Source organism: Wyeomyia smithii, chromosome 3, assembly GCF_029784165.1.
Source record: "Wyeomyia smithii strain HCP4-BCI-WySm-NY-G18 chromosome 3, ASM2978416v1, whole genome shotgun sequence".
Taxonomy (NCBI): Eukaryota; Metazoa; Arthropoda; class Insecta; order Diptera; family Culicidae; genus Wyeomyia; species Wyeomyia smithii.
Genome location: NC_073696.1, coordinates 265,003,272 through 265,019,538, shown reverse-complemented (window position 1 = coordinate 265,019,538; position 16,267 = coordinate 265,003,272). Strand labels below are relative to the sequence as shown.

Here is a 16,267-nt window from a genome sequence, read left to right as displayed (position 1 = left end):
TGATAAACAACATAAACTGATCTAAAACAGCACTTTGTAGACTGCGTTGAAAATTCGGTAGTTCCACATTCCGACTTATCACCCTTTCAGTATATTAAATATATTATCTCCTCTTTTGATCCACATATTTACATTCCAGTTGGACATCAAATGCGTCCTTTTCGTCATCCTCACTTCTTACGTGAGGGTTGTACACGTTGATTATACTGACATTGAAGAATATACTTACTCACTTTTCTGATTAAACATCCCTCAGGTCTTGTGGAATCCGTAGTAGGCACGACTTCCAGCTACGATACCAATGATCCGAAGTACAAATGTATCCACCACCTCGAACTAGGGATGTGCGAACGGCTCACGAAACCAGTTCTTTTAGCGCACCAGAACTAATGGTTTGCTCGAACCCCAAGTTAACCGAGACAACACGAACTGTCAACGCTCGTAAATCATTGTGAACCATGAGCCGTTCATATGAGTCGGTTCAAAACGGTGAGTGAGCGGTTCAGAGTCGCTCTTGCAAAAGAGCCGTTTCGCCCTCTCCTACCTCGAACTTATCTCCGTCGATTGCTACGCATTTGCCGATACGAGCCCTATCGCGTTCATTTCCACCTGCTAGCACACACTTACTCTCCAATGTATTCACTTTCAATCCAACTTTTTCTACTTCAGGTTTCAGCTTGATGATACTGTTCAGCGACCGCCTGGAACGTTCTTCCGACAAGGTCCACGTCGCACAGTGCGTTGAATGTATGGGAACGCGGGACAAAAATCAAAACAGCCATTCTAGTATTTTTTTTTTTTTCAATTGGTGTGACACGAAAAATGTTTAGTACCAATGAGAGCTACTATTTGCACAATTGACGAATGTCAAATACGTCATCGCAAAAATGTCTCAAAGGCAATTTTTTGTACAGAAGCATAAAATGATAATTTTCCAAAAATATTATCCATTTCGAGATAAGAGGCTTGAAAAGAATATTAAAATAATTCCTAGGCGATGAAAAAGTGACCTAAACGCCATACCATTCAGTTTTTATGATTATTTCTAGTTAATTTTCTGTTAGTTGTGTAAATTTACGGTTTACTGTTGCAAAACATCTAGACATTGTTAATCCAGGAATCTTTCATGTGTTTTGCACATAAATTACGTGTTATACATAAAAATAGGGGACAGATGTACGACAAATCGCTCACTCTTGATTCCAGAGGCATCATTCGAAAATGCGAATTTCGGTTGAAAGAGCAAACGCAATGGCAATCACTTCCAAAGTTTGAAGGACATTCCAAATAAGAGGAAAAAGTGAAATACAGAGAGGTACTTTGGGGTACTTTATTTGACAATCGATTTTAATTCGAAAGTGTCTTTTTTCTCTAAGCATAAATAAGCATGACTAAGAAGCCTTTAACTTCCAACTGCGCTATGTTATGTCTCAATAGTAACATGAAAAATAGAGTAGTTACATGCCTCTACCGTTGCCGTTTTGGTTGTAACATGGAAAGATATAGAGTATATTAAAAAATAAATTTGAAAACTAAGATTTTTTTTTGAAAATAACGTGTCACTTGAATAGTTGAAACCAGTGCGCAGTAGATGCGTGCCATAATCGTATGAGTGAACTTGGGAGATTAATAATATCATCACAGTATGTCTCAAACATGTATAAAACATACCAGCATAGAGAATTGGTTCAGTAAGAAATCCACTTTTTTGATTTTTGTCTATGGAACGTTGCACTGTGCGTCGTCGGCGTAGCAGATGAATTGGCTAGATTCATAGAAGATATTGAACACCTGCAGAAGTAATGTTGAATAGGAGGTAGGAAAGACTGTCGCCCCGTAGTAGTACCTTGCGTGTTTCAAACGGGCTTCCAAAAATTTTCACATAACACTGGCCTTGAGCAGTCGTCAGTTTTGCAGGGGAAACCATTTTCGTTCATGAAATATATGAACAGGTTTTGATTTTGTCCATTGTCAATCGCCCATTCACAAGACCGGCTTCATAACTTCCCACAGACCTTCATGCTAGCGACGAGAGACGCCGAAACATGATCTGAAAGAGCAGTAGGCAGCGTTGAGAATCTGGATCTGGAATCTGAAAGAGCACTTTGTAAAATCCTGATCACTCGGTAGTTCTCACTTTCAACTTGCCACCCTTCTTGTATATTGGGCATATTACTCCCTCCTTCCACTCCACCGGTAACTGTATCAGACTATCAGCCACTACACTCGGTTAGCCAACCTATCCGGGCCGAGCTTGATAAGCTCCGCAACGATGCCTTTCCAGCTGATTTGTTGCGCTCGAGCTGCTTGATGGCATCCTTAACTTCACCTATCGTGGGAACCGGAATGTCTCCCTAATTTACTGTACTGACAAAGTCGCAATACAAAACCTAGGCGGGATGCGTTGGGTTTCTTGTTGATCTTACGGGTTTATCGAGAATGATATAGGTGCTCCATTTTCTCCAGGGAGGTGGTGAGCTTGTCAAAACCCATATACTTGCCGCGTTACCGATATGCACCGAATTTTTGGCTTTTAGGGTTACTATTTTCTCCAAATTAGAGTGACCAAATTTTTTTTTTGCAAAATTATAGTTATTTTTTTACTTTTAATTGAAATAAATTGTGTAGAAACGTCGGTGGTTCGTCGTATCGGGAGTACCGAGAGCAACCATTTTCGTAATCCAGTTTTGTCGTTAGAAAATCTGAAGTAAACCAGGAAGTTTCACATATTGGAGACACAAATCCAAAAATCCATTCTCGACCCTACCTGTAAGAGGAAAACCTGGCGTCGGCTGTATTCAAATCGGTTTGGCACAATGGTATTATGTGCAACATTCTTTGGGGGCTATCAACTTAGTTTAAAACAGTGTGCTTATTTCGCTTGTTCAACTGATCTTGGTTATCAACCCTAACTTAGAATCCAAAACACAAATACTTAGAATCCTACACAAATTACACGACTACTACGACCGTGCCGATACAATCAAAACAAATGCTACTCTGACGCCATGATGATTTTGATGCTAGGTATGAAATTTTTGCTCAACACAACCCCCCAGATTTTCTCACACTCCAGCTCTTTCCGGCGTCGCTTTTTGTCCCAGAAAACATGGGTCTACTGTTATCGTTTCTGTACGCGAATCATTGCATCACGTTTCGACGAGTCCTTTGTTGTAGCATCAGTACCTGCGCTGCATTCTACTAGTCTAAAATTGTTTGACACTCTCCGTCGAACCAGCCGTTACGTCGATTTCTCTCAATGAACCCAATAGCACCTTCCGCTGCGTTATTAATGGCTGCTACAGCTGCGACAGTATCGTTTTTTCTTACCAAAACGTTACCCATCCGCTAAGTAACATGGAGAACAGACACTGTTTTGAGCTGCACCATTTTGATGAACAGACGCAAGGCTAAGCATTTCGTCTATCGCCGAAAAATGATCAACAAGCCTATGAACGATGTCAAACATACGAACCTTCAATAAGTCGGAACGGACTCCGGTTCTGCCCAAGAAATTGAAAAACTTGCAGTTCCAGTCTTCAACTATCCCAAACTGTATTTAGTTAACCATGTTGTTGTTTAAACTAGATCTCGTCCGAATTCCCTCATCTGTAATTTGGCTTCATTGCTAACATTTTCCAAGCCACTCTAACGGGCACTGTAATTCACCTAAACCTACATGCAATCACACTAGTATTATTCTCTGTGTTTACAAAATTCCAGAAGATTGCAAACTAAACGGAAGTTTCTTACAATTCTATCAGCAAGTAACGAAATCTTTTTCAAAGAATGCCTTCGCATTCGTCAAATATACTTTTAATACATGTCGTCGTCACTGTATCGACTATTTAAAAAAATTACACAGTAAGAGTTTTCCCAGTGAAGCAAACGCTATTGATTTCCCAGGGTCCAATAGAGCTACTACGTTTCATACTTACTCACAAGCTGGGCTGAACGAAAAAAAAACCTCACATCAGTATGCTTTCCTCTACGAGCGCAATGCGGTAAACTGATGGAACACATCTAAAATGTGTGGATCGATATCCGACGTGAACAGAAGACTTTCGAGTGTACTGCTGTATTTCTGCACTTGTTCGTGATGCTAAAATGTCACAAGAGTCCCATTGAAATTCGACCGATTATCACTATTGACAACAAAACCTACCAGCATGAAAACCTGCTGCAATCGCCCAACCGTCCAACGGTACCAGTCGGTATCGTAGTCCCGGCCGTCAGTGTCACACTTAACCAGATGTTCGGACAAAATCATGATGAAACGCTGGAAAATAATCAGAAACAGTCGTTTCTGGTCAACGTAAGCTGCCTCCAATCGCTCTTCCATCCGTTCTACTTGCTCCTCCGTTGGTTTGTCGGAATCATCCCCAGCAGTCTTCTTACGACGGCGTGCGGGTGCCGTTGCCCCCGGTGTTGCTTCTTCCTCAGATTCACTCGAAGAGGACTCGGCGTTCCGATCTAAGCGGTCTTTTGCGTCACCAAGTTCCTTGCCTACAACAAAAATCAATTACCTCTACATTTAAAATGAATGAAATGTGATCGCTATTACTAAGTTTGGTGACATGTTGATTCATCTTTTTTATGGTCAAATGCAAAATCTCCCACAAGTACATCTTGGTGAATTCTCCGACCATTTCCTTTGAAAATACCCATGTTGCGACCGCCGAACATTCGACAATCTGTGTCTTCAGAAGCTTGTCGATAATCACCACCATCATCTGCTGATGGTAGCTCCACAGCTCGTAAACATTGTGAAGAATGCAAATTTGCGCTTCTTCGGTTTCTGCCAGAGCCTGAAAGTTGGAATAGTTGATAACAAAAAATTCACCCATGGGTAATAGTAGAACTAACCTTAAAAACCTGATGAAACTTCGAGATGGCTGCGAAAGTATGGGAGAAACTTTTCGAGCCGAGATTAAGTAACGTTTGAACGAATGCATCAATCTTCAGCGGATTGAACGTCGACTCGACCATATCGTTTTCCGAAGTCTCTCGCGGATTAGGTAAATCCTTCAGCTCGTTCAGCACATCCTCCGGAGTGCACTTCTGACGGATGGCAACCACCAGCTTGTGGGCAGTAGCCGTCCCTGGTAGGGCCGCTGAAAATAGAAACGAAAGAGAAGAACAAAAACATAAGTACATAAATCTGCCTCCGGTATCCAGTAACTACAACCAAAAGCTTAACAGATTATACGGGTAAAAGTGAAAACATACAGGCCTTGCACATCAGCCAGTCGCTGGTCCGTTGCATTTTCGCGCATCAGACCAATTGGCGCTAGATGCCGCAGGAAAGGATAGCAGAGGTGTAGAAAAGATGGTGCTAACAGCAACCGCAGTTGCCGAGAAGAAAGTACACACTTCACTTTTACTACAAGATCATACCGTTCAACATAAAGGTGGAGAAATTAACTTTTCACGTGAACATAAGGTACAAAGCTAGTATTTCGAATTTCGCTTCTGTGTAACACAGTGATCAGTTGCGTTTTTTTGCAAATCATATCTTATAATCAGTAAAGCTACTACTTGATCTTCTCTCAGACACTTGACCTTTGTTATAACGTAATTAATAAATCACGTTGAAAACTCAAAAAAGGATACACTTGAGTTTACGTAGCGCGATTAAAAACCCCGTAAACTCCGAAGCCATTTCATTAGCTTTTCCTATATCATGAAATCACATGAACACAATCCCACTAGAAAAAAATGGCTCGCTTGGATATGAAATTTAATTATACATTTCAATCTCTGTTTTCACTTTATATCAACCATTTAAACATACAATTAAACTCATCTTCAGTAGAAAAGAGCCAACTGAAGGTTGAAATCCTCGCTAATGAAAAAAAAAAATAACAATGAAACTAAACTAAACTTCTGAAAGTCGATAGTTAGGATATGCACCCAATTATGTAACACCGTGTTTTCATAATCGAACAGCAAGTAAACCCCCTTTTTTCAAGTTAATTTCCTTACAAAAAGTCCCCCGCCAAATTTGCAATTACAAATTTAATTACACGTGTGATTGCATAATTATCCACCGCCTAACTGCTGCACATATCATGATGAACCATATCCGGGAAAACCGCGGCAGCCCGTAACAATGGTTCACCGAAAAGCAGAAGCAATTTGTCATAAAGGCAAGCACCTTCCGTCAAATAACAGCCAACACTCGACAGTAAACCCCCCGGTGCAACAAACATACCTTCGACTATTCTTCTACTGCCGCCGCTCCAAATGAGCGTGTTCGATGTAAACAGACATAATTTTCCGCTGTTACAGTTTCCCCCCCTCGATAGCCAACGCATTTATAACAGTTCGCAAGTTCGCATGCAGGTATGCATTTTGCGAGCTTGCAATTGCTGCTCTGTCCATTCAGCAAGTATTTTGTTTTTATGATTCGACTTAATCGACACAAGGCCGTTGCAATTTTTTTTTTCGTAATCAATCTCACAACGCCCAACAAGTCACGAAAAGCCTACGAGTGATACGAGAGATCGTTCACACTACGATGAAATACGCTTGCGATTGATGGAAAAAAAAAATACTGCAGGATTCAAAGCCCCCCCGGTCGAATGAAAACTGACCGGATAATCGGCTCTACCGCGGTGGTGTGAATGCTTTCCGAGAAATGCTGATCAGGAGCGGCTGACGAAAATTCAACGCACGAAGAATTGGAAAGCTTGTGCTGCGATATGGCACGCGATTTGTGTTCGCATCGAATGCACGCGAGGTATTTCGTATCAATTCTATTTTTATACTTTATAGTCTCAACGAAATGTCTTCGGTTAGTTAGAATTTAAAGTAACGAATTGTTTATCCTTCAACATTCATGGAATGTTTAGATACGATTTTAATCGAGGAAAACATACAAAAGTCAGTTCCGTAAGAAGTGAAAATTACCAAAAAAAAAAATTACCATCTTTTTTCAATTATCTTAATTCCACATGCTTAAGATTGCAACGAAATATTTTCAAAAATTCATTCGAGCTAGATTTGAAATCTCTAGACATCCAACCAGCAGAAGATTATCTCGAAGAGCCATAACTGTCGCATTAATTGGTTTCCGGCAAAAATTGATTAAGCCTTCTTGCAAGGTTTACTAGAAAAAATAAAAACTTTACTGTAATTGAAGTCAACACTGTATAATCAATCAAAGAAAATTTTTGTCTATAAAAAGAAAGTTTGATTAGTAATAGTACAAGCATGTCAAGATTCTAATTAACTAATTTAATCGATTTTTTTTTATTTGTGGTTCTGCAAAGGATTGCCCCTATAAGATCCATGATGAAAAGTCATTACGCTGTCTCGTCCAAAAATGCCATCTGACCCGAAATTCCTCAATATTTTTCTCTGTCAACTAATGGAGTCTCAGAGACCAAAAACCATTGCCATACGCACGGCTTTGCTGTTCGTAAAAAAACACATATGTGAGTGTTCGTTTAGGCTAAGTGTTATTGAAGGGCCTTGCAAGCTTTTCTCAATGAAATTGGATTATATAGGGTAGGGAACGGCTTAAGCAGTAGCGCCTATTTTAATCAGTCGAAGGAAACAGTCCTCAAACTCCTGAATTTTGATCAATATCGACAATTTCAATGATGGAAACGAAAACATAGATTGTCTAGCTGTCTTACGAATATAAGAAATACCGTTAATCACAAAGCAATCTGTGAACAATCACCAATTGAAACAAATCGAGCTATATTGCAGCCATTCAGGAGCCACTTCGGGAGCTGGAGAAAAACGCCTGCAAAACAGATGCAAACTGCTTAAAATAGGTTCGGGGTGATTGGAATAGTGTCCCTCGATTGGTAACTTCAATTGATTATTGTTAAAGTTTCCTAACTTAGTTTACAAACTGAAAACAAGTTCTGACAGAGAAAAAGATAGAGAGATGATTGATATACTTCTGTTTGAATTTCACCCAACACATTTCGAGTATTTCGTCTGAATACACAGGCGGTTCCTAAAGCTGCTTAGAATATGTTCCCTACCCTATGTTCTTTTAGATTAAACGAAGTTGTAGCCTGATTAGAAAAATAAGTTAAATAAGTAATGTGCGTAGGGCATTTAATTTTGTAGTGCTAGTGATTGTGTTGATGTTGATTGTTGCAATATTGTAGCTTACAAAATCCATTCTAGTTTTCGGAGTTTTTGTGTGGCAGTTTGTTGGTTGTAGTGATGGTAGTGACGATACTTCTCTTACCAGTTCTGTTCTACAGATATCGAAATAAACATTCCCGATATGGTTGGTGAAACTTGACAATTTCATTGACCGAAACAACCTCGGAGGAGTTTCATCTCTTTCGCTTCATCCTCCATGCGCGGACGCAATCTGTAGAGTTTGCCATCTGCAGTCAGTTTCGTCGACTATGCCTTGTGCTATTTCATGGTTGATCGTCTTAACGAAAGTCCGACCTAAACTTCGGTTGAGGGCGTTTAATTTTGTCGCATTTCATCACTTGAACGGTTGCCACAAATTCGTGGAGATTATCGAATGATGGTTTTCGCAGTTCATTCGCGTAATCGATGCAAAACGTATTCTGACAACGGTTGATCCCGCAACACTTTCGCGATTTTTTTTTAATTACGACTAATGTGCGGAAGAATTTAACGTTTGCATAAAAAAAATTGACTTCTTTTCGAATTAAGTTTCCCATGGGAGGTATATCATATTAGCATACCTGCAAATAAACTCTACGCCCTTGCAAGCAGCGTTCCAGCAGTTAATCCGACCATTCACCATGGCGAACTAGAACATGCGTGAAGGCATGTTTTTTGAGTTCTTTTTTGGTTTTATTCATCACGACAAAATTTTTGGAGTAGATCTTACGCTTCGGGTTTGCCCAGAAATTATCGATGGGACGTTGGGGTTCACCGATTTGGGTACCACATCGATATTCAGCCGCTCCATCTCCTTCAATGATTGCTTCGAGTGATGGAACGATTCAAGATCCGGCCAGAACACCACGTCTTCGCCCTTATGGTTTTTCTTGATGAACGACGCAACTTCCATCAGACACTTCATACTATAAATTTTCCTGTTCCTGTGTGAAAGGAACTTCACCTCTGAGCTTACTTCCTTAGTGGGTGAATTAAATTACGAAGTGCCCTGCCAATCGTTGCCATCCAAGATGAGATAGGTCTCGGCGTCCATCACCACCGCTACGTTGTGATTCGCCGGGAAAATCGACCTTACGATCTTACGGGACCATCTGCCACTTTCTGACTTGTATGTCCATGTTCGCCAGGTACTTTTCCACTGTTTGGCCGGTTGCACCGACCTCCTAGCCAAGCGCACGCAGCGATAAAGCCACTTTTCGCTTGATCTTCCTCTTGTTGTTTAATAGTGTTTAATAGTCGTTGTTTAATAGTGCCAAGATGTTGTAGATGCCAGAACCGGTGTATCCGACGTCCAAGAAGTGCTGCACGATGTAGGTTTTCGTCCAGGGTACCGGGCACACTTCTAAACGGAGTAGCTTCACTGTTTTCGCCATGACGGTAATAGTGCGACTGATAGAGTTGTCAATTGTTTTTTTTTTGCTGACTCATGGGTTACTATGATTGATGCTGCATGGGTAGTTTCATCAGTGCGTGTAAAAGTAAACCCTTGAAAAATCGACAATTTAGTAATTTTAAAAGCTCAATATAAAAATTTTCAATGAAAATCACAAAATATTTACTAAACATCATGGAGAATAAGAGAAAAATAAAGCAAAAACATCCCAAAAGAATTGAAAACAGAACCAGAGGTTTGTCTGATTTGTATTTTGTCTTCGGCAAAGTTGTTGACAGTATTTTGAGGGTAAGTAATTGTAATCTGATAACTAAAATACTAAAATATTATAGAAATTATTCATACGTAAAATACATATGCAAAATCAAGACTTTTTATGCTTAATTTGCTTTTAAATCAAAATCTATTTACATTACAAAAAATGTTGATGTTAAGAAACGACATGTATCCCAAGTAGCAATATCCGTTTTACGATGCACTTGAAGAAGTTTCAATAGGCTGTCCTTCAACTTAATAGATTCAGTAATGCTTTGATAAAATTATCATGAAACGTAAATAAAACCAATCCGAATTTGAATTGTTGCTTGGGATGGGAAACTTATCGTTTTCTGTTAACTAAAAACTGAGATATTGCAAACAAAACTATTCAAAACATGCAAAATCATGACTTCTTGTGTTTAATTCACTAGAACTCGAAATTCGAATTGATAACATATGGGTTTTTACACTAAATATTCGTTGATACCCAGGAAAAATATTTGAGGAGAAAAAATTCGAAACCTGATAAATAAAAATTGGGATATTCATGAAAAGCATGCAAAATCATGAATGCCAATTATGGATGTTAATGATAATCATTTCAATCACATGTTATACCAATCTAACAAACTGTTCTGGCTTGAATATATTTTAAATAATTTCAACTTTTTCCTAATTTCTCTATGATTAGAAAATAATGTTTAACTAACGTTACATAGTTTTTATACAAGAAAAAAAAACATTTTTGTGATAAGTTTTTGAATATTTCCTACATCGTTAAAAAAAATTCTACGGCGTACATTTTTTTTCGGAGACAAAATCATTATCTACTGCGATCGAACTAACCGTGCTTACTCTAAAAACATTTGTAATCTTGGATACCTTTTTTTTTTACTTGAGTCCTTCTCAAATATGAGTCGTGATCCAAAAAAAAACTAATAGCACAAAATGGCATTTTTAGCTCATAGGATCATCTGTGCAAAGTTTCAGCTAGATCAAAAATGGTCATTTGAAATGGTTGCCCCCTGTTACGTGGAAATACTCCCTGGTTTTTCCCATTTTTTGAATAAGAAATGAAGAAAAGTTGTAGTGGTTGTATATAAGACACAGCCTGTCTTCTGTCAATGTATTTCCGGTGATAGGTTAGGGAATACATTCGATTTGTTAATTTGGTAATATTGAGCGGGAATTTTTAGTCCCCTTTTTAATTTAACTCTATTTTTTTTAATTACATACTGGTAATTGAATTTCGAAAACACTAGTATTTGGCCACTTCGGGCTGTTTTCTGTAAACTAGAAGACACAATCTTGGATTCGAAAATAACGTCTGGAGTCGATTTGCGAACTCTGAACCAGGCATTCCAATGGTACTGTCTTTTTTTTTACTGTCTGCTAAGGGTTTTCTTTCCTGTTGCTGTTTGTTCGTGATACCCACCCACCATGCTGGCAGTCCGAGAGTGACATTGAGAACGTATTGGCAACAGAGCACCACAAAAGGAAATGAAAAATGTACTCCGTGTTTCGATTCGGCATTATTTGGAGGATGTCTTCGGGATTGCGAATGTAGAAAAGAGAAGAATCTGTTTTTTATACAGACGTTAGTGTCCGCACTACACAAACAGCGCGTTTCGATAACAGCACGCATCCACCGGAGACGTTTTTCCTCTCTTTTTTTTATATGCCTTTGATGGATGTCGGGTGCCGGCTGTCAAAAAAGGCTGTGGGAAGAAGAAGCGTAAGGACTGCTCGGCAACAACCGGCAGCCTTCGTGCAAAGAAAAGCAAACTCGGCAATAGAGCGGCTGTGCACTGAAGGGTTTGTGTATCGCATACCGAATATTATATACAACCACACATGCTATATCGACATGGGAATAAGGTGAACATGGGGAACTAGACGGCAACGTTATAGTCCGGGTCCGGATACTGGGTGGTATTTCGTTATTTCATGCATATTTCCGAAAGCCGGAAGTTACAACCATGAATTTTAAAATAACGTCTGATGTTTATTTACCGCCCTGGGCATCATCTCGATTCAACACAACAACAAATTCTATGCATATTTTCAATGAATTTGCAGATACAAGCTCAAGCAAATGTCAAATTACAATTTCATAAATTAATATGCCCCAAATCTGTCCGCTTCTACATTTTCACATTTTTTTTATCAGAATACGCGTCTTACAACTCATTTTCAGATTTCGTGTGAATTTCCAAAATTCGCGTAAAAAACGAAGACGTAAAGACTTAGAAGTACCTCACAAAAGCATCTATGGCGTATTGATTCAGTGTTTTTCGATTTTTTTCTATTTTGTTATGTAAGAGTTTATCGCCACCTACAAACATTGATTAGGGTGGCGAAAAACATTTCAATACAAATTGCCTGATTTTCCCTGACTTTTTTTTTTGTAAGATTTGGACCACTGCAACCATTATTTTGATCTTTTGTGGTTTCTGAAAAAAAAAGAAAAGCAAATGTTCACAACCGCAAATAAATATTTTTGAATGAGTACTAACATGTATTGAGCAGAATCCTGCTGTTTTAAAATATGCTTCGAAATCTTCACACCAATCATAATTCCGGGGTGATTTTGATCATTTTATTGTTTTGATGAATTTGGAGTGCCTTAACAAAATTCAAATCTTAAACGACTTTAATGAGATTTTAAATAAGAAAAGCAATTCGAGTGCTATTCACATTCCACATGATCAGTTTATGTTGGTGAATTCTAAGCCTGATACAAATTTTTTTAAATATATATGAACGATTGTCAGCGGAGAACAAAGGGGCTCTAAAATCATCAAATCTAGAACACGTGCAATATGGCTTATCCAAAAGTCCAAAGTGGCATGTTACGTGACGTCGTCGGTTGTCGTTAAGAATAAAACTTTTAATGCGCTATTGAGATTATTGGGACTTTCAAAATTAAACTCCCTAATTTTCCCTGATATTCCCTGAAATTGGGGTAGCGAACGACTTCGGCAGTGGTTTTCTGCAGCAATCTTATGCAAAAACCTGCCGAAGAAAACCACTGCTAAAGCCGTTCGCTACCCTATATCCTCAATTTCCTCGGTATTTTTCAGCATTCAGAACAAAAAAATGCAACGTATAAATTAACGCAACTTTGATATCCCAATGAAACAAAGTATTTGATCAGATACAAAAACAAACAGTAGATATTCAATATTGGACTTTAACCCTCTAGTGCCCAAATTAATTTCTAAACGAACTTCGATAAAATCATTATAAACCATTATAAACACTTTTTAAGTATTTATTGAAGCTTTTCGGGACTTCGACTGAAGCCCGCCAAATGGCGGCATTGGGCACTAGAGGGTTAATGCTAAAAAATCCGTTTTAGTGCTGAAAGCTGTTCAAAAAAGAATCGTAATGTAAGAAGTTTTTCCCCGATTGTTTTCCAGTTTTCAGTAATATTCCCTGATTTCCCTGCTCGAAAATTGAATTTTCTGACATTCCCTGATTTTCCAGGATTTCGGATTTCTGAACATTGCTTTTGAGAGAAACATTACAAAAATTATAACTTAAATCGTTGAATAAATATCTATCGTTTATCGTCTATATATCTATCGTTTATCTTAAGAACTATTCTGGGAACAAAATTAAAAAAAGTACGTATCGCAGCTTGATGTTTTGTCTCTACTTAAACCGATTGTTTATATGCAGTAAAAATCGCTAAAAATCCCCTTCAGATCGAATTTATATTTTACCATGAAAAACACTCTTTAATTAGCAGAAAATGCATGAAGAGTAGCTTTGTAGATATATTTTAACAAAATCGGTGGAGATTACAACATAGCCCAAGCTCTAGGAGCACTTTTTTTCACAATTTCAAATAAAGAAGTAGAATGATTACAAATCACCCCGGTTATTCTTACAAAAGGAAAAAAGAAACCGAACAGTTTTGAGAAAATCAATATTTTATGGTTTTGAACAAAGTTCTTCAAACTTCCAATTTAAGCGAATGAAAATAAAAAGAATAAAAAATAAAAAATGTTGGAGCAAACTTTTTGATCATTGTGCAAAAATTTTCTTCTGTGGAAAAAAATCAAGCATGGAGTTTTACGTTTTGAACTGGAAATGTTGGAAAATTTTTTAAAATTAGGTGTCCCATCTATACCCAAAAATATTACCAGTTATGGCATGAACTATCCATTGAGGGTAATGAACACGCTGACTACCTAGCAAGACAGGGATCAGCTCAGCGGTTTATTGGCCCTGAGCCGTTTCTGGGTACGTCCAATTCCGCTATCAAAAGCGAACTACTAACTTGGGAAAGGCTAGAAATAGCATCCCAATGGCAACAGGTACAGGGTTGTAGACAAGCCAAACAGTTTATCTATCCGAACCCTGGAACCGCCAAAGAGTTACTTAGTCTAAATCGTAGTGAACTACGGATAATCACGGTACTCCTCAGCGGACACTGTCCTGCTTTTTAAAATCATTTAAAGAAGATCGGTGTAGTGTTGAACGACACCTGCCGATTCTGCAAATCTGAACTAGAGAGTTCAGAGCATTTACTTTGCTCTTGCGGAGCCCTTGCTTCCTCTAGGTACAACTTCTTAGGAAGCTACCTTTTAACTCCATACCAAGTGTGGAGCTCTTATCCCAAGCAGGTTATTAGTTTCATCAACTATGTTGTACCTAATTGGGGTACAGGTTTACAACAAAACAGTTCTACTCCGTCAATGAGTACGAGCAATCCGTAACCTGTGCACAGCAATCGGGGCCTGCCACAAAAGACAATCAGCAAGAATGTCGCAGTGGCATTTCAGTACCCAGTCCCCTTCAGGCATACAGGAAAAAAAATGAACCATCCATGGTCGCATGAAGTAGTGCCATAAGTGATAGCAGTGCGCTTATGCGGTATGGCCATAACTGGGGTTCTTGCCATGACTTGTTTATCTACTCTAGTTAAACTATTGTTTTAGCTACTTGTCGATGAAAATTTTTACATATTCTCGCGTATTTATTTTAAAATATTTTTTTTATTCAACCGATATATTTGCTTTTTATTAAACTATATTAATATAAAAAGGAATGTTTTATCGAAATAAATTTGGCAATCATCAATAAAAAACTTAAAATAATAAAAATAAAAAACTTCGTTAATAATCCCTATGCTAATGAAAAGTATCTAACTGAAATTAGCCAGGTATGAAAAATACATCACAAATAAATTAACCGATAAAAAATATTTCATTGCGCAAACCTCATCAAAACGTAAAACTTGTTCGATATCAAAAGTACTCAGCAAATGAATGTACATACACTTTCGAGTCGGATAGGCATCTCGCCTCCTCCGAAAACAAACGAAACGATTTCCAGACGAGTTTTCACCAATTTCTCACTCGACTGATCCTTTTCACTGATCCGCAGCGGGCCTGCCAGCCTGCCTGCCGTAAAACATTAGATAGAAATTAAACAAATTTTTCTCGAACTGTGTTGTTAACCAGCAGAGCACATTCACTACCTCCGTCGGGCGGGGAGGGCGTTTTGCGCGTTCACGCAAAAGAAAAAGTAACATCGTATCACCTGCACCATCCCCGAGATGGAAAGAATGTTCACTTTCCTTGCAGGGCTGTGAGGCAACAAAACTGAGAAAAATAGACTCGGTTGGTGAAAAATTTCAAACCTAACATTACGAACAAAATTTTTCCTCGCGAAATAAAAACATACCGAACATATATTTACAAGAGCCTGAGCTCTAAGCTGGTAGTGAAAAATACACCCCGTATTAAGCGGACAGCAGTACATGAAAGTTATCACGCGATGATCGATTGGCGGCTACTATCTATCTGTTCAATGTACTTTCCATTGCTGCATGTTAGATGCAGGCTAGATAGGAAGGAAACAAATGCACGTACTTCTTCTTATGGTAATGCGAGGTGGAACTAATTCAGCGGAAGCGCCCTCGTCGAACTGCGGTTATGTCAACAATAACAATGCATATAATTTCGAAGCGAAACGAACCATACCTAATAGCACAGTCATAGTGCACAGTTCGATGATTGTTTGGATGACATGACCCGAGGCAGAGTTAAGAGCTACTCAGATACCGCGCTGTCGTCACTCGGCAATTGATTAGATCAACGCATGCTTTTGGTATGGATTTGTAGATTACCGTGAGAAAGACTCGCAAACGAAACCGTTAAATTAGGTAGCATACGGTGTGTACGGAAAACTCCAGAAGAACTCATCAGCCAATTGTCTTTTAACTCTCTGCATGCGATCGCAGTTGACTTCCATCGCGTTGTTAGATTGCATAACATCCGTACACGCGATTTTGAGTGCCGTTCTGCGATCAACTGCAAGAATTGCACCGAATAATTTATGCACAGAGAAGGCCGTCACCCATAAGTCAGGTTTATAATTAAATGATTATAATAAAATATGCTCACACCTCACAGCTTGTACTGCTGACCGAATTATGAAGCGAAGAAAATTGACATAAAAATGCGATCG

The 16,267-nt window shown here is 38.7% G+C and overlaps 1 protein-coding gene across 1 annotated transcript in view; it reads right to left on the bottom strand.

Annotated features, from left to right (window-relative positions):
• Window positions 1–3,778: 3,778 nt before the first annotated feature.
• The window catches only part of LOC129726514 (nuclear cap-binding protein subunit 1), a 48,416-nt gene continuing 35,927 nt past the window's right edge, over window positions 3,779–16,267 (bottom strand). Inside the window, exons 4-7 of the mRNA XM_055683326.1 lie at window positions 4,867–5,114; window positions 4,565–4,808; window positions 4,166–4,506; window positions 3,779–4,102 (exon numbers count right to left, since the gene is read on the bottom strand). Coding sequence (XP_055539301.1) covers window positions 3,989–4,102; window positions 4,166–4,506; window positions 4,565–4,808; window positions 4,867–5,114 — 947 coding nt within the window. The 3' untranslated portion in view covers window positions 3,779–3,988. The remainder of the gene's footprint in view (window positions 4,103–4,165; window positions 4,507–4,564; window positions 4,809–4,866; window positions 5,115–16,267) is intronic.